This window comes from Aotus nancymaae, unplaced genomic scaffold, assembly GCF_030222135.1.
Source record: "Aotus nancymaae isolate 86718 unplaced genomic scaffold, 86718_ANA_hifiasm-v0.15.2.pri h1tg000131l, whole genome shotgun sequence".
Classification (NCBI taxonomy): Eukaryota; Metazoa; Chordata; class Mammalia; order Primates; family Aotidae; genus Aotus; species Aotus nancymaae.
Window position 1 is genome coordinate 5,137,106 of NW_026988546.1, and position 23,420 is coordinate 5,160,525.

At 49.0% G+C, this 23,420-nt stretch overlaps 1 protein-coding gene across 1 annotated transcript in view; it reads right to left on the reverse strand.

Annotated features, from left to right (window-relative positions):
* Positions 1-11,257: 11,257 nt before the first annotated feature.
* The window catches only part of LOC135272758 (uncharacterized protein C2orf78-like), a 31,529-nt gene continuing 19,366 nt past the window's right edge, over positions 11,258-23,420 (reverse strand). Inside the window, exons 7-9 of the mRNA XM_064371350.1 lie at positions 17,118-17,230; positions 13,993-14,757; positions 11,258-13,185 (exon numbers count right to left, since the gene is read on the reverse strand). Coding sequence (XP_064227420.1) covers positions 11,258-13,185; positions 13,993-14,757; positions 17,118-17,230 — 2,806 coding nt within the window. The remainder of the gene's footprint in view (positions 13,186-13,992; positions 14,758-17,117; positions 17,231-23,420) is intronic.

The window sequence follows — 23,420 nt, forward strand, 5'->3', positions numbered from 1 at the left end:
CGGAGTGCAATGGCTTGAGTTGGCTTGGCTTGGCTTTTTTGCTCTTGTCCTTCAGGCTGGAGTGCAATAACATGGCTTGGCTGGCTTTTTTGCTCTTGTCATTCAGGCTGGAGTGCAACAGCTTGGCTTCTCTTGCTTTTTTGCTCTTGTCCTTCAGGCTGGAGTTCAATGGCTTGCCTTTGCTGGCTTTTTTGATCTTGTCCTTCAGGCTGGAGTGCAATGGCGTGGCTTGGCTGGCTTTTTTGTTCTTGTCCTTCAAACTGGAGTGCAATGGCTTGGCGTGGCTGGCTTTTTTGCTCTTGTCTTTCATGCTGGAGTGCAATGGTTTGGCTTGGCTGCCTTTATTGCTCTAGTCCTTCAGGCTGGAGTGCAATGGCTTGTCTTGACTGGCTTTTTTGCACATGTCCTTCAGTCTGGAATCCAATGACTTGGCTTGGCTGACTTTGTTGCTCTTGTCCTTCAGCCTGGAGTGCAATGACTTGGCATGGCAGGCTTTTTTGCTCTTGTCCTTCAGACTGGATTGCAATGGCGTGGCTTGGCTTGGCGTGGCTTTTTTGCTCCTGTTCTTCAGGTTGGAGTGCAATGGCTTGGCTGGATTGGCATGGTGATTTCCTGTTGTCCTTCAGGCTGGAGTGCAATGGCTTGGCTTGGCTGGCTTTTTTGCTCTTGTCCTTCAGGCTGGAGTGCAATGGCTTGCCTTGGCTGGCTTTTTTGCTCTTGTTCTTCAGGCTGGAGTGCCGTGGCTTGGCTTGGTGCAATAACATGGCTTGGCTGGCTTTTTCCCTCTTGCCGTTCAGGCTGGAGTACAACGGCTTGGCTTCACATGCTTTTTTGCTCTTGTCCTTCAGGCTGGAAGGCAATGTCTTGGCTTGACTGGATTTTTTGTTCTTGTCCTTCAGGCTGGAGTGCAATGGCTTGGCTTGTCTGGCTTTTTTGCTCTTGTCCTTCAGCCTGGAGTGCAATGGCGTGGCTTGGCGTGGCTTGGCTTTTTTGCTGTTGTCCTTCAGGCTGGAGTTCAATGGCTTGGCTTGGCTGGCTTTTTTGCTGTTGTCCTTCAGGCTGGAGTGCAATGGCTTGGCTTGGCTGGCTTTTGTGCTCTTGTCCTTCAGCCTGGAGTGCAATGGTCTGGCTCTCTTGGCTTGGCTTTTTTTCCTCTTGTCCTTCAGGCTGGAGTGCAATGGCTTGGCTGGCTTTGCCTGGCTTTTTGCTCTTGTCCTTTAGGCCGGAGTGCAACGGCTTGGCTTGGCTTGCTTTTTTGCTGTTGTTCTTCAGACTGGAGTGCAATGGCTTGGCTTGGTGCAGTAACTTGTCTTGGCTGGCTTTTTCATTCTTTTCCTTCAGGCTGGAGTGCAATGACTTGACTTGGCTGGCTTTTTTGCTCTTGTCCTTCAGGCTAGAGTGCAATGGCTTGGCTTCGCTGGTTTTTTGCTCTTGTCTTTCAGGCTGGAGTGCAATGCCTTGGCTTGACTGGCCTTTTTGCCCTTGTCCTTCAGGCTGGAGTGCAGTGACTTGGCTTGGCTTGCTTTTTTGCTGTTGTCCTTCAGGCTAGAGTGCAATGGCTTGGCTTGACCCATTTTTTGCTCGTCTTTCAGGCTGGAGTGCAATGCCTTGGCTTGACTGGCCTTTTTGCTCTTGTCCTTCAGCCTGGAGTGCAATGACTTGGTATGGCGGGTTTTTTTGCTCTTGTCCTTCAGGCTGGAGTGCAATGGCGTGGCTTGGCTTGGCGTGGCTTTTTTGCTCTTGTCCTTCAGACTGGATTGCAATGGCGTGGCTTGGCTTGGCGTGGCTTTTTTGCTCCTGTTCTTCAGGCTAGTGTGTAATGGCTTGGCTGGATTGGCTTGGTTTTTTCCTGTTGTCCTTCGGGCTGGAGTGCAATGGCTTGGCTTGGCTGGCTTTTTTACTCTTGTCCTTCAGGCTGGAGTGCAATGGCGTGGCTTGGCTGGCTTTTTTGCTCTTGTCCTTCAGGCTGGAGTGCAATGGGTTGCCTTGGCTGGCTTTTTGGCTCTTGTTCTTCAGACTGGAGTGCCGTGGCTTGGCTTGGTGCAATAACATGGCTTGGCTGGCTTTTTCCCTCTTATCGTTCAGGCTGGATTGCAACGCCTTGGCTTCTCTTGCTTTTTTACTCTGGTCCTTCAGGCTGGAATTCAATGGCTTGGTTTGGCTGGTTTTTTTCTCTTGTCCTTCAGGCTGGAAGGCAGTGGTTTGGCTTGACTGGATTTTTTGTTCTTGTCCTTCAGGCTAGAGTGCAATGGCTTGGCTTGTCTGGCTTTTTTGCTCTTGTCCTTCAGCCTGGAGTGCAATGGCTTGGCATTGCTGGCTTTTTTACTCTTGTCCTTCAGGCTGGATTGCAATGGCGTGGCTTGGCGTGGCTTGGCCTTTTTGCTCTTGTCCTTCAGGCTGGAGTGCAGTGGCATGGCTGGCTTGGCTTGGCTTTTTTGCTGTTGTCCTTCAGGCTGGAGTGCAATGGCTTGGGTTGGCTGGCTTTTTTGGTCTTGTCCTTCAGGCTGGAGTGCAATGGCTTGTCTTGACTGGCTTTTTTGCACTTGTCCTTCAGTCTGGAGTCCAATGACTTGGCTTGGCTGCCATTTTTGCTCTTGTCCTTCAGGATAGAGTGCAATGCATAGCCTTTCCTTGTTTTTTTGCTCTCGTCCTCCAGGCTGGAGTGCAATGGCTTGGCTTGGCTGGCTTTTTTGCTCTTGTCCTTCAGCCTGGAGTGCAATGGCTTGGCTTGGCTGGCTTTTTTGCTCTTGTCCTTCAGGCTGGTGTACAATGGCTTGGCTTGGCTGGCTTTTTTGCTCTTGTCCTTCAGGCTGGAGTGCAATGGCTTGGCTTGGCTTGCTTTTTGCTCTTGTCCTTCAGGCGGGAGTGCAGTGGCTTGGCTTGGTGCAATAACGTGGCTTGGCTAGTATTTTCGCTCTTGTCCTTCAGGCTGGAGTGCAATGGCTTGGCTAGACTGGATTTTTTGCTCTTGTTCTTCAGGCTGGAGTGCAATGCCTTGGCTTGACTGGCCTTTTTGCTCTTGTCCTTCAGCCTGGAGTGCAATGACTTGGTATGGCGGGTTTTTTTGCTCTTGTCCTTCAGGCTGGAGTGCAATGGCGTGGCTTGGCTTGGCGTGGCTTTTTTCTCTTGTCCTTCCGACTGGATTGCAATGGCATGGCTTGGCTTGGCGTGGCTTTTTTGCTCCTGTTCTTCAGGCTAGAGTGCAATGGCTTGGCTGGATTGGCTTGGTTTTTTCCTGTTGTCCTTCAGGCTGGAGTGCAATGGCTTGGCTTGGCTGGCTTTTTTGCTCTTGTCCTTCAGGCTGGAGTGCAATGGCGTGGCTTGGCTGGCTTTTTTGCTCTTGTCCTTCAGGCTGGAGTGCAATGGGTTGCCTTGGCTGGCTTTTTGGCTCTTGTTCTTCAGACTGGAGTGCCGTGGCTTGGCTTGGTGCAATAACATGGCTTGGCTGGCTTTTTCCCTCTTATCGTTCAGGCTGGAGTGCAACGCCGTTGCTTCTCTTGCTTTTTTGCTCTGGTCCTTCAGGCTGGAATTCAATGGCTTGGTTTGGCTGGTTTTTTGCTCTTGTCCTTCAGGCTGGAAGGCAGTGGTTTGGCTTGACTGGATTTTTTGTTCTTGTCCTTCAGGCTAGAGTGCAATGGCTTGGCTTGTCTGGCTTTTTTGCTCTTGTCCTTCAGCCTGGAGTGCAGCGGCTTGGCATTGCTGGCTTTTTTACTCTTGTCCTTCAGGCTGGATTGCAATGGCGTGGCTTGGCGTGGCTTGGCCTTTTTGCTCTTGTCCTTCAGGCTGGAGTCCAATGGCATGGCTGGCTTGGCTTGGCTTTTTTGCTGTTGTCCTTCAGGCTGGAGTGCAATTGCTTGGGTTGGCTGGCTTTTTTGGTCTTGTCCTTCAGGCTGGCATGCAATGGCTTGTCTTGACTGGCTTTTTTGCACTTGTCCTTCAGTCTGGAGTCCAATGACTTGGCTTGGCTGCCATTTTTGCTCTTGTCCTTCAGGATAGAGTGCAATGCATAGCCTTTCCTTCCTTTTTTGCTCTCGTCCTTCAGGGTGGAGTGCAATGGCTTGGCTTGGCTGGCTTTTTTGCTCTTGTCCTTCAGGCTGGAGTGCAATGGCTTGGCTTGGCTGGCTTTTTTGCTCTTGTCCTTCAGGCTGGAGTGCAATGACTTGGCTTGGCTTGCTTTTTGCTCTTGTCCTTCAGGCGGGAGTGCAGTGGCTTGGCTTGGTGCAATAACGTGGCTTGGCTAGTATTTTCGCTCTTGTCCTTCAGGCTGGAGTGCAATGGCTTGGCTAGACTGGATTTTTTGCTCTTGTTCTTCAGGCTGGAGTGCAATGGCTTGGCTTGGTGCAGTAACTTGGCTTGGCTGGCTTTTTCGCTCTTTTCCTTCAGGCTGGAGTGCAATAACATGGCTTGGCTGGCTTTTTCCCTCTTGTCGTTCAGGCTGGAGTGCAACGGCTTGGCTTCTCATCTTTTTTGCTCTTGTCCTTCAGGCTGGAAGGAAATGTCTGGCTTGACTGGATTTTTTGTTCTTGTCCTTCAGGCTGGAGTGCAATGGCTTGGCTTGGCTGGCTTTTTTGCTCTTGTCCTTCAGCCCGGAGTGCAATGGCTTGGCTTGTCTGGCTTTTTTGCTCTTGTCCTTCAGCCCGGAGTGCAATGGCTTGAATTGGCTTGGCTTGGCTTTTTTGCTCTTGTCCTTCAGGCTGGAGTGCAATAACATGGCTTGGCTGGCTTTTTTGCTCTTGTCCTTCAGGCTGGAGTGAAATGGTTTGGCTTGGCTGCCTTTATTGCTCTTGTCCTTAGGCTGCAGTGCAATGGCTTGTCTTGACTGGCTTTTTTGCACATGTCCTTCAGTCTGGAGTCCAATGACTTGGCTTGGCTGGCTTTGTTGCTCTTGTCCTTCAGCCTGGAGTTCAATGACTTGGCATGGCTGGCTTTTTTGCTCTTGTCCTTCAGACTGGATTGCAATGGCGTGGCTTGGCTTGGCGTGGCTTTTTTGCTCCTGTTCTTCAGGCTGGAGTGCAATGGCTTGGCTGGATTGGCTTGGTTATTTCCTGTTGTCCTTCAGACTGGCGTGCAATGGCTTGGCTTGGCTGGCTTTTTTGCTCTTGTCCTTCAGGCTGGAGTGCAATGGCTTGCCTTGGCTGGCTTTTTTGCTCTTGTTCTTCAGGCTGGAGTGCCGTGGCTTGGCTTGGTGCAATAACATGGCTTGGCTGGCTTTTTCCCTCTTGTCGTTCAGACTGGAGTGCAACGGCTTGGGCTTCTCATCTTTTTTGCTCTTGTCCTTCAGGGTGGAAGGAAATGTCTTGGCTTGACTGGATTTTTTGTTCTTGTCCTTCAGGCTGGAGTGCAATGGCTTGGCTTGTCTGGCTTTTTTGCTCTTGTCCTTCAGCCTGGAGTGCAATGGCTTGGCTTGTCTGGCTTTTTTGCTCTTGTCCTTCAGCCCGGAGTGCAATGGCTTGAATTGGCTTGGCTTGGCTTTTTTGCTCTTGTCCTTCAGGCTGGAGTGCAATAACATGGCTTGGCTGGCTTTTTTGCTCTTGTCATTCAGGCTGGAGTGCAACAGCTTGGCTTCTCTTGCTTTTTTGCTCTTGTCCTTCAGGCTGGAGTGCAATGGCTTGCCTTGGCTGGCTTTTTTGATCTTGTCCTTCAGGCTGGAGTGCAATGGCGTGGCTTGGCTGGCTTTTTTGTTCTTGTCCTTCAAACTGGAGTGCAATGGCTTGGCTTGGCTGGCTTTTGTGCTCTTGTCCTTCAGCCTGGAGTGCAATGGTCTGGCTCTCTTGGCTTGGCTTTTTTTCCTCTTGTCCTTCAGGCTGGAGTGCAATGGCTTGGCTGGCTTTGCCTGGCTTTTTGCTCTTGTCCTTTAGGCCGGAGTGCAACGGCTTGGCTTGGCTTGCTTTTTTCCTCTTGTTCTTCAGACTGGAGTGCAGTGGCTTGGCTTGGTGCAATAACTTGTCTTGGCTGGCTTTTTCATTCTTTTCCTTCAGGCTGGAGTGCAATGACTTGACTTGGCTGGCTTTTTTGCTCTTGTCCTTCAGGCTAGAGTGCAATGGCTTGGCTTCGCTGGTTTTTTGCTCTTGTCTTTCAGGCTGGAGTGCAATGCCTTGGCTTGACTGGCCTTTTTGCCCTTGTCCTTCAGGCTGGAGTGCAGTGACTTTGCTTGGCTTGTTTTTTTGCTGTTGTCCTTCAGGCTAGAGTGCAATGGCTTGGCTTGACTCGTTTTTTGCTCTTGTCTTTCAGGCTGGAGTGCAATGCCTTGGCTTGACTGGCCTTTTTGCTCTTGTCCTTCAGCCTGGAGTGCAATGACTTGGTATGGCGGGTTTTTTTGCTCTTGTCCTTCAGGCTGGAGTGCAATGGCGTGGCTTGGCTTGGCGTGGCTTTTTTGCTCTTGTCCTTCAGACTGGATTGCAATGGCGTGGCTTGGCTTGGCGTGGCTTTTTTGCTCCTGTTCTTCAGGCTAGTGTGTAATGGCTTGGCTGGATTGGCTTGGTTTTTTCCTGTTGTCCTTCGGGCTGGAGTGCAATGGCTTGGCTTGGCTGGCTTTTTTACTCTTGTCCTTCAGGCTGGAGTGCAATGGCGTGGCTTGGCTGGCTTTTTTGCTCTTGTCCTTCAGGCTGGAGTGCAATGGGTTGCCTTGGCTGGCTTTTTGGCTCTTGTTCTTCAGACTGGAGTGCCGTGGCTTGGCTTGGTGCAATAACATGGCTTGGCTGGCTTTTTCCCTCTTATCGTTCAGGCTGGAGTGCAACGCCTTGGCTTCTCTTGCTTTTTTGCTCTGTTCCTTCAGGCTGGAATTCAATGACTTGGTTTGGCTGGTTTTTTGCTCTTGTCCTTCAGGCTGGAAGGCAGTGGTTTGGCTTGACTGGATTTTTTGTTCTTGTCCTTCAGGCTAGAGTGCAATGGCTTGGCTTGTCTGGCTTTTTTGCTCTTGTCCTTCAGCCTGGAGTGCAATGGCTTGGCATTGCTGGCTTTTTTACTCCTGTCCTTCAGGCTGGATTGCAATGGCGTGGCTTGGCGTGGCTTGGCCTTTTTGGTCTTGTCCTTTAGGCTGGAGTGCAATGGCATGGCTGGCTTGGCTTGGCTTTTTTGCTGTTGTCCTTCAGGCTGGAGTGCAATGGCTTGGGTTGGCTGGCTTTTTTGGTCTTGTCCTTCAGGCTGGAGTGCAATGGCTTGTCTTGACTGGCTTTTTTGCACTTGTCCTTCAGTCTGGAGTCCAATGACTTGGCTTGGCTGCCATTTTTGCTCTTGTCCTTCAGGATAGAGTGCAATGCATAGCCTTTCCTTCCTTTTTTGCTCCCGTCCTTCAGGCTGGAGTGCAATGGCTTGGCTTGGCTGGCTTTTTTGCTCTTGTCCTTCAGCCTGGAGTGCAATGGCTTGGCTTGGCTGGCTTTTTTGCTCTTGTCCTTCAGGCTGGAGTACAATGGCTTGGCTTGGCTGGCTTTTTTGCTCTTGTCCTTCAGGCTGGAGTGCAATGGCTTGACTTGGCTTGCTTTTTGCTCTTGTCCTTCAGGCGGCAGTGCAGTGGCTTGGCTTGGTGCAATAACGTGGCTTGGCTAGTATTTTCGCTCTTGTCCTTCAGGCTGGAGTGCAATGGCTTGGCTAGACTGGATTTTTTGCTCTTGTTCTTCAGGCTGGAGTGCAATCGCTTGGCTTGGTGCAGTAACTTGGCTTGGCTGGCTTTTTTGCTCTTTTCCTTCAGGCTGGAGTGCAATGACTTGGCTTGGCTTGCTTTTTTCCTCTTGTCCTTCAGGCTAGAGTGCAATGGCTTTGCTTTGCTGGTTTTTGCTCTTGTCTTTCAAGCTGGAGTGCAATTCCTTGGCTTGACTGGCCTTTTTGCTCTTGTCCTTCAGGCTGGAGTGCAATGGCATGGCTTGGCTGGCTTTTTTGCTCTTTTCCTTCAGGCTGGAGTGCAATGGCCTGGCTTGGCTCCCTTTTTTGCTCTTATCCTTCAGGCTGGAGTGCAATGACTTGGCTTGGCTGCCTATTTTCTCTTGTCGTTCAGGCTGGAGTGCAATGAATTGGCTTGTCTGGCTTTTTTGCTCTTGTCTTTCAGGCTGGAATCCAATGGCTTGGCTTGGTGCCACCGCCTGGCATGGCTGGCTTTTTCGCTCTTGTCCTTCAGACTGCAGTGCAATGGCTTGGCTTGGCTTGGCTTTTTTGCTCTTATCCTTCAGGCTGGGGTGCAATGGCTTGGCTGGGTTGTCTTGGATTTTTTGCTCTTGTCCTTTAGGCTGGAGTGCATTGGCTTGGCTTGGCTGGCTTTTTTGCTCTTGTCCTTCAGGCTGGCGTGCAACGGGTTCGCTTGGTGCAATGGCTTGCCGTGGCTGCCTTTTTCCTTCTTGTCCTTCAGGCTGGAGTGCGATGGCTTGGCTTTGCTGGCTTTTTTGCTCTTGTCCTTCACACTGGAGTGCAAAGGCTTGGCTTCATCCAATGGCTTGCCTTCGCTGGATTTTTGATCTTGTCCTTCAGGCTGGAGTGCAATGTCTTGGCTTGGCTGGTTTTTGGCCCTTGTCCTTCACGCCGGAGTACAATGGCTTGGCTTGACTGGCGTTTTTGCTCTTGTCCTTCAGGGTGGAGTGCAATGGCGTGGCTTGGCTGGCTTTTTTGGTCTTGTCGTTCAGGCTAGAGTGCAATGGCTTGGATTGGCTGGTTTTTTTGCTCTTGTCTTTCAGGCTGGAGTCCAATGGCTTGGCTTGGTGCCACAGCTTGTCATGGCTGGCTTATTTTTCTCTTCTCCTTCAGCCTGGAGTGTAATGGCTTGGCTTGGCTGGCTTTTTTGCTCTTGTCCTTCAGCTTGGAGTGGAATGGCTTGGCTGGTTTGGCTTGGCTTTTTTCCTCTTGTCCTTCAGGCTGGAGTGCAATGGCTTGGCTTGGCTGGCTTTATTGCTCTTGTCCTCCAGTCTGGAGTGCAATGGCTTGGCTTGACTGGGTTTTTTGCTCTTGTCCTTCAGGCTGGAGTGCAATGGCTTGGCTTTCCTGGCTTTTTTGCTCTTGTCCTTCAGGCTGGAGTGCAATGGCTTGGCTCACTGGCTTTTTTCCTCTTGTCCTTCAGGGTGGAGTGCAATGACATGGCTTGGCTTTGCTGGCTTTTTTGCTCTTGTCCTTCAGGCTAGAGTGCAATGGCTAGGCTTGGCTGCTTTTTTCCTCTTGTCCTTCAGGCTCGAGTGCAATGGCTTCGCTTGGTGCAATGTCTTGGCTTGGCTGGCTTTTTTGCACTTGTCCTTCAGGCTGGAGTTCAATGGCTTGGCTTGGCTGGCTTTATTGCTCTTGTCCTCCAGTCTGAAGTGCAATGACTTGGCTTGTCTGTCTTTTTTGCTATTGTCCTTCAGGCCTGAGTGCAATGGCTTGTCTTTGTAAAATGGCTTGTCTTGGCTGGCTTTTTTGCTCTTGTCCTACAGACTGGATTGCAATGGCTTGGCTGGCGTGGCTTGGCTTTTTGCTCTTGTCCTTCAGGCTGGAGTGAAATGGCTTGACTTGGCTCCCTTTTTTGCTCTTGACCTTCAGGATGGAGTGCAATGACTTGGCTTGGCTGCCTTCTTTCTCTTGTCGTTCAGGCTGGAGTGCAATGAATTGGCTTGGCTGGCTTTTTTGCTCTTGTTCTTCAGGCTGGAGTGCCATGGCTTGGCTTGGCTGACTTTTTCGCTCTTGTCCTTCAGTCTAGAGTGCCATGGCGTGGGTTGGCCAGCTTTTTTGCTATCCTCCTTCAAGCTAGAGTGCAATGGCTTGGCTTGGCTGGATTTTTTGCTCTTGTCCTTCAGACTGGAGTGCAATGGCCTGTGATGCCTGGCTTTTTTGCTTTTATCCTTCAGGCTGGAGTGCAGTGGTTTGGCTTGGCTGGCTTTTTTTCTCTTGTCCTTCATTCTGGAGTGCAATGGCTTGGCGTGGCTGGCTTTTTTGCTGTTGTCCTGCAGGCTGGATTGCAATGGCTTGGGTGGCTTCACTTCGGTTTTTTGTACTTCTCCTTCAGGCTGGAGTGCTATGGCTTGGCTTGGCTGGCTTTTTTGCTCTTGTTCTTCAGGCTGAAGTGCAATGGATTAACTTGGCTTGCTTTTTCTCTTGTCCTTCAGGCTGGAATGCAATGGCTCGGCTTAGTGCAGTGACTTGGCTTGGCTGTCTTTTTTGTTCTTATCCTTCATGCTGGAGTGCAATAGTTCGGCTTGGCTTCCTTTTTTCTCTTCTCCTTCAGGCTGGAGTGCAATGACTTCGCTTGACTGGCTTTGTTGCTCTTTTCCTTCAGGCTGGAATGCAATGGCTTGGCGTGGCTGGCTTTTTTGCTCTTGTCATTCAGTCTGGATTGCAATGGCTTGGCTTGACTGACTTTTTTCCTCTTGTCCATCAGCCTGGAGTGCAGTGTCTTGGCTTGGCTGGCTTTTTTGCTCTTGGCTTTCAGGCTAGAGTCCAATGCCTTGGCTTTGTGCCACCGCTTGGTATGCCTGGCTTTTTTCCTCTTGTCCTTCAGCCTGGAGTGCAATGGCTTTGCTTCGCTGGCTTTTTTGCTCTTGTCCTTCAGGCTGGAGTGCAATGGCTTGGCTGGTTTGTCTTGGCTTTTTTCCTCTTGTCCTTCAGTCTGGAGTGCAATGGCTTGCCTTGAATGACTTTTTTGCTCTTGTCCTTCAGGCTGGAGTGCAATGGCTTGGCATGGTGCTGTGGCTTGGCGTGACTGGCTGTTTTCCTCTTGTCCTTAAGGCTGGAGTGCAATAGCTTGGCTTGGCTGGCTTTTTCGCTCTTGTCCTTCAGGCTGGAGTGCAATGACTTGGCTTGGTGCAATGGCTTGGCTTGGCTGGCTTTTTTGCTCTTGTCCTTCAGGCTAGAGTGCTATGGCTTGGCTTGGCTGGCTTTTTTGCTCTTTTCCCTCAGCCTGGAGTGCAACAGCTTGACTGGGCTGCCTTTTATGCTCTCGTCCTTCAGGCTGGAATGCAGTGGCTTGGCTTGGTGCAATGGCCTGTCTTGGCTCGCCCTTTTGTCCTTGTCCTGCTCACCTCCGGTGTGCCACCCACCTTGGCCTCCCAAAGTGCTGGGATTACAGGCACGAGCCACCATGCCCAGCCATAATTCCTTGCAAGGCAGCCTTTGATCCAACCCCCAAAAGAAAACCCTCAGTCAACAGCATCTCAAAACTCAAAAGCCTCTTTATTACTTATCCATTACTTCTATTAGATTTCTTCATTAAGTTTTAAAAATATATTATCGGAATGGATGAAGTAGTATCTATCTATTAATTTGGAAAACCAGCTGGTATCCAAAGTAAAGCCAACAGTCTCAGCAGCTCTTAGATTCTGTAGCCGTAGTATTGAGAAATTGCCATATCTTTTTCCCTTTGGATGAAGAACTGCAGTTTTCCCAAAGAGGTGTATTTGGCAGCATTCTCACGCTCTTGCTGAGCCTTCCTCTTCATGGCCTCACGCTCTGGCCTCTGCTGTTTTGTGATGGGCGTTGACACTACCGGCCCAGAAATGTTGGGTGTCCTCCACGGCCTGGGTTGTAAGCTGAAGTCCTGGATTGGTAATTCATTTTGAGGCTTGGGCAGTGACTGGAGATTGGTCACAGCAGTGGAAACACGCTCCTGCTGGAGAGAAGACCAAGATGATGTTTTGTAGGGTACTGGCCTAGAAGCAGCAGACTGAGAGGCAGTAGGACGCTGGTTAGGGTCGGCTGAACCGCGTTGGGTTGCATTGGTCGAAATTGGCTGAGCTGGTCTGGCAGGACCTGTCAAAGATGTGCTGGTAGAAGCCGGTTGGGACGAACTGCCTGCAGTCGACTGAGCTGAGTTAGTAGAACCAGGTGGAGCAGGACAAGCCACAGCAGGCCTACGTGAGGCCGGAGGGTGTGGCTGCCGAGAAACAGGTCGAGCTTGAGGTTTGTCCAGGGTTGGAAAGGGCAAAGGTACCAACGCGACCTTTCCAGGTGGTGGCAACTCATGCTGGGATGGAGATGGACACTCTTTTTCAGCACCATCCAGTTTCTGGGCCTTGACTTGAGTTTCCTCCGGGCCTTTCGTCTCACGTCGGGTATCCCGCCATGGTTTGAGAGCTGAGAATGGCCGGGTGTTCTGGGTGTTGCTTGAGCTTCCCAGAGTCTGGGAGGAAGAGAATCCAGTTTTCTTGTCGGTCTTTTTCCCCAGTGCATGGAAAACTTGCACAGACTCTAGCATGTGCATGGCTAGGGAGCTTCGTGGCTTTTTGATGGTTTCTTGGCTAAGCTCAGCCTGAATTTTCTTCCGCTTCATATTGGGAATGGTTTGCTTCTCTTCTGCCTTGACTTTGGTCCCTGACTGCTTACTGTCTTCAGATTTCCTGGAGCTGTTCTCTCTGCTCCTTTTGGCCTTCTCCTGCCCAGGCCTCTTAGTTGCGCTGCTCCTGCTGGATGCGGCTTTGTGAGGTTTGTTGCTAGAATACTTGCCCTTGTTCACAGAACCGCCGTCACTGGTGGTAGCACCGCAAGCAGTCACTTCTCCCTCTGCTAGGCTCTCTGGGTTCTTTGGCTGGATTTTGGCCTTGGGAGCACCCTGGATAGGCTCAGCAGCTTTATGCTTGTTCTTCCAGACTTGATCAGAGTGACCCTTTATGATACTTGACTTTTCCTGCACCTGATCTACCCTGATGGCACTGGGATCTCTGGGTTTCTTTGCGGAGGGGCTTTTGAGTTGGTCAAGATCTTGTAAGGAACTGAAGATCGAGGGGAGGTGAGTATTCTTCACCAATGCAGTGACGTCTGCAAAATCACTGCTAGACTCAGTCCCATTTTGAAGTATCCCTTGGCCCTCAAGACTCCAGCTGTTCTTTCTCAGATTGGTATTTTCGGAACCAGGCTGCTCCTCTTGGCCAAGAGGATCGATGCAGGACAGAAGCTGGTGAATATCAGGGATTTCTAAAGGAAGCAGTGGAGGATCTTGATTTTCTTTTGGGAACTGGTAGGCATCTAGAGGCATTGACAGGTTGTTTTTAATCTCATCCAAATTCTTATTCTCAGTTTTGTACTGGCTTGGAGCTGGAGACAGCATCAAGAGATTAGTTGGACTCTGGACTGGAGCTATCATTGAAATGTCCCCAAGCTGTGGTGATGGATTACTCTCAAGTAATAACTGGGTGTTTCTGTTACTGCAGGCCTTGGAGAAATCTGAAGTTTGTGCCAGAGAAAATGCCTGGCTTGGAGATTGCAATCCCAGGGAAGTGTCCATCCCCAGGGAAGTTTCCGTCACTACAAAGGAATCAAGAAAGAAGTCAATCCTTGGTAAGTGAGATGCTCCCCCTACACACCAATGCAGCAATCGGATACCTTTCTAACATGGGCCGGGCATTTCTACTAGCTCTTCTTCAGGACCGTGGACAAGACCCTGCATTAGGGGATAGGCAATGACTTTTCTCTTACCGGTTATCATTTGGCATGATTGTTTCTTGGCTTTTGCTTTCTTTGAATTTCATAGGGTTGTTGTAAGCCAAATAAAAAGTGAAAGTGATTTTTACATAGGAGATGTTTTATAAAGCCTCACATTCTCATATAGGGTAACCCTTTACATCATGCACTAGGGGAGAGAGTGGAGCCCTTCCTCATGAAATATATAAGCAAGCACAGATTCTGAGCCTGTTTGTTTTGGAGAGGGTCTCTGAGCAGAAGGTCTTAAATCCTATTGTAAGTTAAGGAAAATCAGAAGGTCACTGCCAAGATAAGACTTCTGAAGTGCCTTCCAAAGAGACTAAAGTAATACATTAAGGAAGGAAGTTACGGCGTCTGATGCAGGGGAACTGATCAGCCAGGGCACTAAAAAGTGTGGTATCTCTTGCGACTCTCTTAAAGGTGGCATAGATGGCCATTATAGTGTTCCACTTTCCCGCTCAGAAGGTGTTCTTAGATAGAGTCTGAAAATGGAGAGCAATGCCCAAGAACAGTGGTTAAAGTCTCAGGACTTAAATTCTGCCTATCCTTGGACTTACCACTCAGCTATAAATTTGACCCTCCCTTTCAATGCTGCATTTATTCTTCTCCTTTCTTGTTGTTTGTACTCACCTTGAAAACTGGTTTCTGTGATGGGTTGAGCAGACACAGAGTGAAACATCGCAGAAGTGGAGACTGTTGGTAGAACAATTGTGGGCTGAACCTCCTTTAGCACCATCACCATTTCTGGTTGATGGGCAGAGGCCCTATTTCCTGTAGATGACACAGAGCCATGGGATTGCAGCCAGGGGCCAAGTTCTCCAGATAGTTGAGGCCCCAGTATGCCTGGATTATAGTAATAGACCTGGCTGCTTCCTTTCTGGTAGGGAAGTGACAGGCTATGGCCCTGCTGATTTGGAATTTGAGATTTTATCCCCGGAACAAGGTTGTCAGATAGTGTTGGATACAGAGAGACCATAACATTGGCATCTGAAGTTTTATGCTGGGCTGTCATAGGCATAGAAGAGACAGCTGTGTTCTGGTCAATGACAGTCACAGTGAAGTCCCTGAGTGAGGATGACTTCTTTGCTGTGCTCGCTGTAATGTCCCACTCAAAAACACCTGGGTAAGAGGCAGCTGAAGTAGAGCTGTGGGTCTGGCCACTAACCCCAGACAACATAGCTGTCCTAGAATGTTGGCAAAGGTAGGCACTGCCCGTGAGTGGCTGGAAAGAGGTGCCAGAGGCTGATGGCAGTAGCCATGCTGAGCCAACAGCTGGAACAGAGGCTCTGGAGAAGTTGGAGATGCTTCCTGTTAAGGAAACCTCACTGCTCACCACAGGAAGAGAGAGCTGCAGATAATTTGCTCTTCCACGTAAAGAAGTATTTTGGAAATCTCCTGCAGGAAAGAAGAGAGAGATGAACAAACTAGTGAGATTGAGAAAATTTCACCTTATTTGAAGAACAGCATTATCTTAAGGTCGTTGCAATCAGGAAGCCTCTAATACCGATACTCACTGAGATACCAAAAGCCAAACACTTGATGATGGCCATGAGTGCTGAAGCAGTTTGTTCCGATGAACTTCCTTTGTGTCCAATATGGGCACAGATGTGCAGAAGACCCAAGAGGTCTGGGTTCGTACATTATTTCCTAGGCTAGAAGCAACCTTCTCCCTTCCCTATCTTTCCCTTGAATCTGGGTGAGTATTGACTCCTAACTATTTCCTGGAATTGGAGCATTTTAGAACTGGGAGGTCCTTAGAAAGGGACCTTATTTCATGAGTAACTGAGGCTGAGAGAGGTCAGATTGACCTGTTTAAGTTTTACCATTATGTTAATATCATTACCGTGACTTCCTTGCTAGGACTCTTTTCTCTGAGCACAGACCAGAAACCAGGAGAAATAGAACTTTTCACATGGCAATTTGGGCCTACTAGAATACAGTACAGCTATCAGTTTTATAATCCTTACTGTCACATTTTGCTTCTACAGGTCGTGTGACATTTCCTAGCATATACCTTTAAGCCAGGCCATTGGTAAATCTGAAGCGTCGTTCTTTGCCCTCTTCAAGCCTGGCCTTTTATCCTAAGTCAAAATCCTACCTAATAGTTTGAGGAGAAATGGTTTCGTGTGTGTGTGTTTGTTTGTTTCTTTTTTGACGGAGTCTTACTCTGTCACCCAGGTTGGAGTGCAGTGGCTTGACCTCAGCTCACTGCAACCTCTGCCTCCTGGGCTCAAGCAATTCTCGTGCCTCAGCCTCCCGAGGAGCTGGGATTATAGACGCGCACCACTGCACATGGCTGAGTTTTTGTATTTTTAATAGAGACAGGACTTCACCCTGTTTGCCAGGCTGGTCTCGAACTCCTGACATCAAGTGATCTGCCCGCCTTGGCCTCCCAGAGTACTGGGATTATGAGGTGAGCCACCGTGTTCGGCCTGGAAGCATCATTTCTAAAACATATTTCTAAAATGTTTATATTAAAAACCGTCAAGTGTCATCTATGTTGAAAAGGGCAACAGAAAAAAAACCACTGAATGTGACTTCTGATAAGCCGCTTTTCCTAGGGATACTCTATTCTAGCCTGTTTCCTTCGTAGTTTCTTGATCTAAGCGTTTGCTAAAACCAACTTCATTTTGCCCTATTCGGAATAGATTTCACTCTGTTGTCTTTGTGCTTTTCTTCTAAAATTTAAAATACCTTATTTTCTCTTGAAATCATCGTGTCATTCTCCAGAGCATATCCCAAGGCTAAGTGTAGGGGACCTGGTCCTTCAGCTTTCATTTAAAATCCCAAATTCCTACCCTAGAATATCTGCCTCCTTATAACCCAGTACTCTTCATTTTCTCTTTCCATCTAGTTCAGAGAGCATGACTATTACTTTTGTTTGTTTGTTTGTTTGAGACAGGGTCTCGCCTTGTCACACAGGCTGAAGACCAGTGGTGTGAACATGGCTCACTGCAGATTCAATCTCCTGGGCTCAAAACAGTCAACTGACCCTCCCACCTCGGCCTCCTGAGTACCTGGCGTGCCCCCACACCTGGCCGATTTTTAAAAAATATTTGTAGAGCTGGAGTCTTGCAGTGTTGCCCAGACTGGTCTCGAATTCCTAGGCTGAAGCGATTCTTCCATCTCGGCCTCCCAAAGCACTGAGATTACAGGCGGGAGCTACCATGCCCAGCTGAATATTAAAAACATCACTACACATCACTAAATAGAAAATAGAAAAGTTGAAGTATTAGTGAGGGAGATGTCCTCCCAAAGCGCTGAGATTACAGGTGTGAGCCACTGTGCCTGGCTGAGTATTTCAAACATCACTAAATTTAAAATAGTGAAGTTGAAATATCAGTGGAGGGAGACTGTTAGACATGAACCACCACAGGATGTGTTGCTAGTTTTCTACGCCACTTAGGTTTTCTCTTGGTTTCTGTTGAAACAAACACCCTCAAAAGTGTCTGATTTCATTTTCTATACATGTGCCCTTTAAGACTCAGCATTAGAAAAGAAAGGGGCAAGAGGGAATAACCAATCTATTATCCTAATGTAACAGATGAGGAAACAGATTTTGTGAGAGAATAAAAGAGTCCTCTAAAGTCATGCAGCTAGTCAATGTCAAAGCCAAAACTGAAACGAGGTCTCTAGATTTCTACTTGAATACTTTCCCTGTTATTCCAAGCTGTTTGGGACTATAGGGGTAAAGAAATCTAAAGTTAGGGGAAAGAAGTCGAATGAAAAACTGTCAAGAAATTTTCTGTCTTTACCTGACATGGTCAGAGAAGAAGAAACATCAACTGTAGATACAGGGGATGAAGAGACGATCCTAGTGGATGTCTGGGTGGCTGAAGCCAAGGAGTGCGTGTGTCCGGTACGAAGGCTACCGGTCACACTGGTCACTGGCCAGCTGCGATGCTACAAATTGATAGGCTACCCCCAGATTCTACCGGGTGGTGATAGGCTTGCTGAGAGAATGATGTCATGAAGCAGGCAGTTGGAAGGTGTGTGATAGCCAAAAGGGAGGCCAGATACCCGAGAAGATGGGATTGGCTGGCAGAGGTGGTAGGAAAGCTGAAACAGTCCTAAGTGGCTGAGTTCCAGGGAGGTGAAGTCCTGCAAGATCATCTCAGTGTTTCTTATACGTGTGCACTAACATCATTGACTACTTTTTACATTTTATATGCCATATTTCATAGCATATAATACTACACCTGTATAATTGTATAGTACATGCACATTATCCCCGCAGAGAAAGGGATGGGACATCTATGCTGAGCAATTACAGTTGTTGTAAAAGCATTTCAGTGAATCTGATTAATGAATTGACTGCTGCTTTTAAGGGCCAAAGGAAGAGATTAAAGAGCCCTGTTTTGTACCTTGGCTGAAGAGCTAAGTTCGTTGACTGCCCCTTGTAGGAAATGATGTGGTCCCAAGCTCCTCTCTTAATTTCTTCTCCTTGAATCCTGCCTTCCCTGGGCTGGCCCAGGCTGGGCCAGGTTGGACTTGGATCTCCCTTCTGCTCTTCTTTTTTCCCCTTGATTTTAGGCATTGTTTCTGGGCCAAGCCTTGTTCTCGCATTTTCACACTCATGGATGTGACTTCCTGTCAACTTCCAGAGCAGGGGTCTTTTCAGTGTCCTGACGATTGGAAAACGGACTCTGCTCATGAGAAGCAGACACCAGAGAGGTAGAAGACAAGGCTGACTGCAGACCTTCCCTTTTCTAGCCTTTGGCCACAATTCTTTTGGCCATAGTTTGCTACCTCTGGCTCCTTGGGCCACACAGACATCTTGCCATCTTGCCCTTCTATATGTGAGAGGCATTCAAGGTACTTTCTTTCTTCTCACGTAAAAGGATCCAGTGTGGCAGTTACTTACAGCCTCCTCTCCATTGCCAACTGCCACTATGGAACCTTGGGCCTTTAGAATTCCCTGTCGGCCATGCTTGGGTACATGGGCCAGGCAAAATGAAGAGTTGAATTTAGTGGAGAATAGGAAGGAGGCAAGGTGAGGGTACAGGAACAAAGAGATTTCTGTGGATTTTTTGGTTTCCGTGAGGAACAATTACACACACTTATTTTGTATTAACCGAACAGACAATTCATAATTTTTTACGTAGCTAGATAGTCCAGAAACTTGCATGACTTTTGTACACTGAAGAAAATAATCATATTTTTCCATTTTGTTTTATGTCCTATTGCCTCATTTATATCATTCATTAGTATGTCTATGGAATGTAGATTGCCTTTATCTTATTATTTTTATTTATTTATTTATTTTTGAGACAGCGTTTCACACTTGTCTCCCAGGCTGGAGTGCAGTGGCACGATCTCAGCTCACTGGAACCTGCACCTCCTGGGTTCAAGCGATTTTCCTGCCTCAGCCTCTTGAGTAGCTGAGATTACAGGTGCCCGCCAGCATGCCCGACTAATTTTGGTATTTTTAGTAGAGATAAGGTTTCGCCATGTTGGCTCCCGACCTCAGGTGATCTTCCCACCTCAGCCTCCCAAAGTGCTGGGATTATAGGCGTGAGCCACCATGCCCGACCTGTAGATTGCTTTTAAATGCCCTGGTTTATCTACGTGTTTTCTCCTTGTCATATTTTTAAGGAATACAATGTTGCAAGACATACTGCATGTTTTCCTCATAATGGTTGTTTCTTTTGAGACATCATGAACTATCTTGGCCTGATAGATTTTGTGGAGGAAATCAAGGAGGGGTCTGTGACAAAGGCACTGTTGTGAGTTGTGCTGTGTGCTCAAAGAAAGAGATGCCTGGCTTGCCATGGCTTGTCTTGTCTTGTCTTGTCTTGCCATGGCTTGTCTTGGCTTGGCTTGGCTTTCCACGGCTTGTCTTGGCTTGGCTTGGCTTGCCATGGCTTATCTTGTCTTGTCTTGTCTTGTCTTGCCATGGCTTGTCTTGGCTTGTCTTCGCTTGTCTTGGCTTGCCATGGCTTGTCTTGTCTTGGCTTGCCTTACCATGGCTTGGCTTGTCTTGGCTTGGCATGCCATGGCTTGTCTTCTCTTGGCTTGGCTTGGCTTGTCTTGGCTTGTCTTGGCTTGGCTTGGCTTGGCTTGGCTTGGCTTGTCTTGGCTTGGCATGGCTTGTCTTCTCTTGGCTTGTCTTGGCTTGTCTTGGCTTGTCTTGGCTTGTCTTGTCTTGGCTTGGCTTGGCTTGGCTTGGCTTGGCTTGGCTTGGCTTGCCATGGCTTGTCTTGTCTAGGCTTGGCTTGCCTTGGCTTGCCATGGCTTGTCTTGTCGTGGCTTGGCTTGGCTTGGCGTGGCGTGCGATGGCTTGTCTTGACTTGGCTTGGCTTGCAAGGGCTTGGCTTGGCTTGCCTTGCCATGGCTTGGCTTGGCTTGCCATAGCTTGGCTTGGCTTGGCTTGCAAGAGCTTGGCGTGGCTTGGCTTGACATGGCTTGGCTGGCTTTTTTTCTCTTATTCTTCAGGATGGAGAGCAACGGCTCGGCTTAGCTGGGTGTTTGGTTATTGTGCTTCAGACTAGTGTGCAATGGCTTGGCTTGGCTGGCTTTCTGCTCTTGTCCTTCAGGCTGGAGTGCAACGGCTTGGGTTGGCTGGCATTTTCGCTATTGTCCTTCAGGCTGGATTGCAATGGCTTGGCTTAGCTGACATTTTTGCTGTTGTGCTTCAGGCTAGAGTGCAATGGTTTGGCTTGGCTGGCTTTCTTACTCTTGTCCATCACGCTGGAGTGCAATGGCTTGGCGTGACTGGCGTTTTGCTCTTGTCCTTCAGGCTACAGTGCAATGGCATGGTATGGCTGGAGTTTTTGCTCTTGTCCTTCAGGCTAGAGTGCAATGTCTTGGATTGGCTGGCGTTTTTGCTCTTGTCCTTCGGGCTGGAGTGCAATGACTTGGCTTGGCTGGCTTTTTCGGTCTTGTCCTTCGGGATGCAGTGCAATGGCTTGGCTTGGTGCAATGGCTTCATGTCGCTGGCTTTTTTGCTCTTTTCCTTCAGGCTGGAGTGCAATGGCTTGGGTAGGCTGACTTTTTTGCTCTTGTCCTTCAGGCTGGAGTACAATGGCTTTTTTTGGCTGGCTGTTTTGATCTTGTCCTTCAGGCTGCAGTGCCATGACTTGGCCTGGCTGTCTTTTTTGCTCTTGTCTTTCAGTCTGGAGTGCAATTGCTTGGCTGACTTGGCTTAGCTTTTATGCTCTTGTCCTTCAGTCTGGATTGCAATGGCTTGGCTTGGCTGGCTTTTTTGATCTTCTGCATCAGGCTGGAGTTCAATGGCTTGGCTTGCATGGCTTTTTTGCTCTTGTCCTTCAGGCTGGAGTGCAGTGGCTTGGCTTGGCTGGCTCCTTCAGGCTGGAGTTCAATGGCTCGACTTGGCTGGTTTTTTACTCTTGTCCTTCAGGCTGGAGTGCAATGGCTTTTGTTTTCTGGCTTTTTTGCTCTTGTCCCTCATTCTAGAGTGCCATGGCTTGGCTTGGCTGGTTTTTCCTCTTGTCCTTCATGCTGCTGTGCAGTGGCTTGGCTTGGCTGACTTTTTTCCTCTTGTACTTGCGGCTGGAGTACAATGGCTTCGCTTGACTGGCTTTTTAGCTAATGTGTTTCAGGCTGGAGTGCGATGGCTTGGCTTGGCTGGCTTTATTGCTCTTGTTCTTCAGGCTGGAGTGCAATGGCTTCGTTTCGCTGGCTTTTTTGTTCTTGTCCTTCAGGCTGGAGTGCAATGGCTTGGCTCGGCTGGGTTTTTTGCTATTGTCCTTCAGGCTGGAGTGCAATGGCTTGGCTTGGCTGGCTTTTTTACTCTTGTCCTTCAAGCTGAAGTGCAATGGCTTGGCTTGGCTGGCTTTTCTGGTCTTGTCCTTCAGGCTGCAGTGCAATGGCTTGCCTTGCCTGGCTTTTCTGGTCTTGTCCTTCAGGCTGGAGTATAATGGCTTGGCTTGGCTGGCATTTTTACTTTTGTCCTTCAGGCTAGAGTGCAATGGCTTGGCTTGGCTCGTTTTTTCTCTTATCCTTCTGGCTGGTGTGCAATGGCATAGCTTGGCCTGCTTTTTTGCTCTTGTCCTTAAGGCTGGAGTGCAATGGCTTGGCTTCGCTGGCTTTTTTGTTCTTGTCCTTCAGGCTGGTGTGCAATGGCTTGGCTCGGCTGGGTTTTTTACTATTGTCCTTCAGGCTGGAGTGCAATGGCTTGGCTTGACTGGCTTTTTTGCTCTTGTCCTTCAGGCTGGAGTGCAATGGCTTGACTTGGCTGCCTTTTTTAACCTTGTGCTTCAGGCTAGAGTGCAGTGGCCTGGCTTAGCTTACTTTTTTGGTCTTGTTCTTCAGGCTGGAGTGCAATGGCTTGGCTTGGTGCAATGGCTTTGCTTGTTTGGCTTTGTTGCTCTTGTCCTTCAGGCTGGAGTGCAATGGCTTCGCTTGGCTGGCTTTTTGCTCTTGTCCTTCAGGCTACAGTGCAGTGACTTGGCTTGGCTGGCTTTTTATGCTCTTGTCCTCCAGGCTGGAGTGCAATGGCTTGGCTTGGTGCAATGGCTTTGCTTGGCTAGCTTTTTTGCCCTTGTCCGTCAGGCTGCAGTGCCATGGCTTGGCTTGGTTGCATTTTCTGCTCTTCTGCTTCAGGCTAGAGTGCAATGGCTTGCCTTGGCTGGCTTTTTTTCTCTTGTCTTTCAGACTGGAGTGCAATGACTTTGCTTGGCTTGGCTGGTTTTGTGCTCTTGTCCTTCAGGCTAGATTGCAATGGCTTGCCTTTGCTGGCGTTTTTGCTCTTTTCCTTCAGGCTGGATTACAGTGCCTTGGCTTGGTGCAATGGCTTGGCTTGGCTGATTTTTTGCTCTTTTCTTTCACGGTGGAGTGCAATGGCTTGGCTTGACTGGCTTTTCTACTCTTGTCCTTCAGTGTGGAATCCAATGACTTGGCTTGGCTGGGTTTTTTCGTCTTGTCCTTCAGGCTGGAATGCAATGGCTTGGCTTGGCTGGCTTTTTGCTCCTGTCCTTCAGGCTGGAGTGCAATGTCTTGGCTTGGCTGGCTTTTTTGCTCTTGTCCTTGAGGCTGGGGTGCAATGGCTTGGCTTCGCTGGTTTTTTGCTCTTGTGCTTCAGGCTGCAGTGCAATGGCTTCGCTTGGCTGGTTTTTTACTCCTGTCCTTCACGGTGGAGTGCAATGGCTTGGCTTGACTGGCTTTTCTGCTCTTGTCCTTCAGGCTGGATTGCAACGGCTTGGCTGGCTTGGCTTGACTTTTTTGCTCTTGTCCTTCAGGCTGGAGTGCAATGGCTTGGCTTTGCTGCTTTTTGCACTTGTCCTTCAGGCTGCAGTGCAATGGCTTGGCTTGACTGTCTTTTTAGCTCTTGTCCTTCAGGCTGGAGTGCAATGACTTGGCTTGGCTGGCTTTTTTGCTCTTGTCCTTCAGGCTGGAGTGCAATGTCTTGTCTTGGCTGGCCTTTTTGCTCCTGGCCTTCATGCTGGAGTGCAATTGCTTGGCTTGGCTGACGTTTTTACTCTTGTCCTTCAGCCTGGAGTGCAATGGCTTGGCTTGGCTGGCTTTTTTGCTCTTGTCCTTCAGGCTGGAACTCAATGGCTTGGCTTTGCTGCTTTTTGCACTTGTCCTTCAGTCTGGAGTGCAATGGCTTGGCTTGACTGGCTTTTTAGCTCTTGTCCTTCAGGCTGGAGTGCAATGACTTGGCTTGGCTGGCTTTTTTGCTCTTGTCCTTCAGGCTGGAGTGCAATGTCTTGGCTTGGCTGGCCTTTTTGCTCTTGGCCTTCATGCTGGAGTGCAATGGCTTGGCTTGGCTGGCCTTTTTGCTCTTGGCCTTCAGGCTGGAGTGCAATGGCTTGGCTTGGCTGGCTTTTTTGCTCTTGCCCTTCAGGCTGGAGTGCAATGGCTTGGCTGGCTTGGCTTGGCTTTTTTGCTCTTGTCCTTCAGGCTGGAGTGCAATGGCTTGGCTTGGCTTGCTATTTTCCTCCTGTCCTTCAGGCTGGAGTGCAATGGCTTAGCTTACCTGTTTTTTTGTTCTTCTCCTTCATGCTGGAGTGTAATGCCTTGGCTTGACTGGCTTTTTTGCTCTTCTCCTTCAGGCTGGAGTACAATGGGTTGGCTTGGTGCAATGGCTTGGCTTG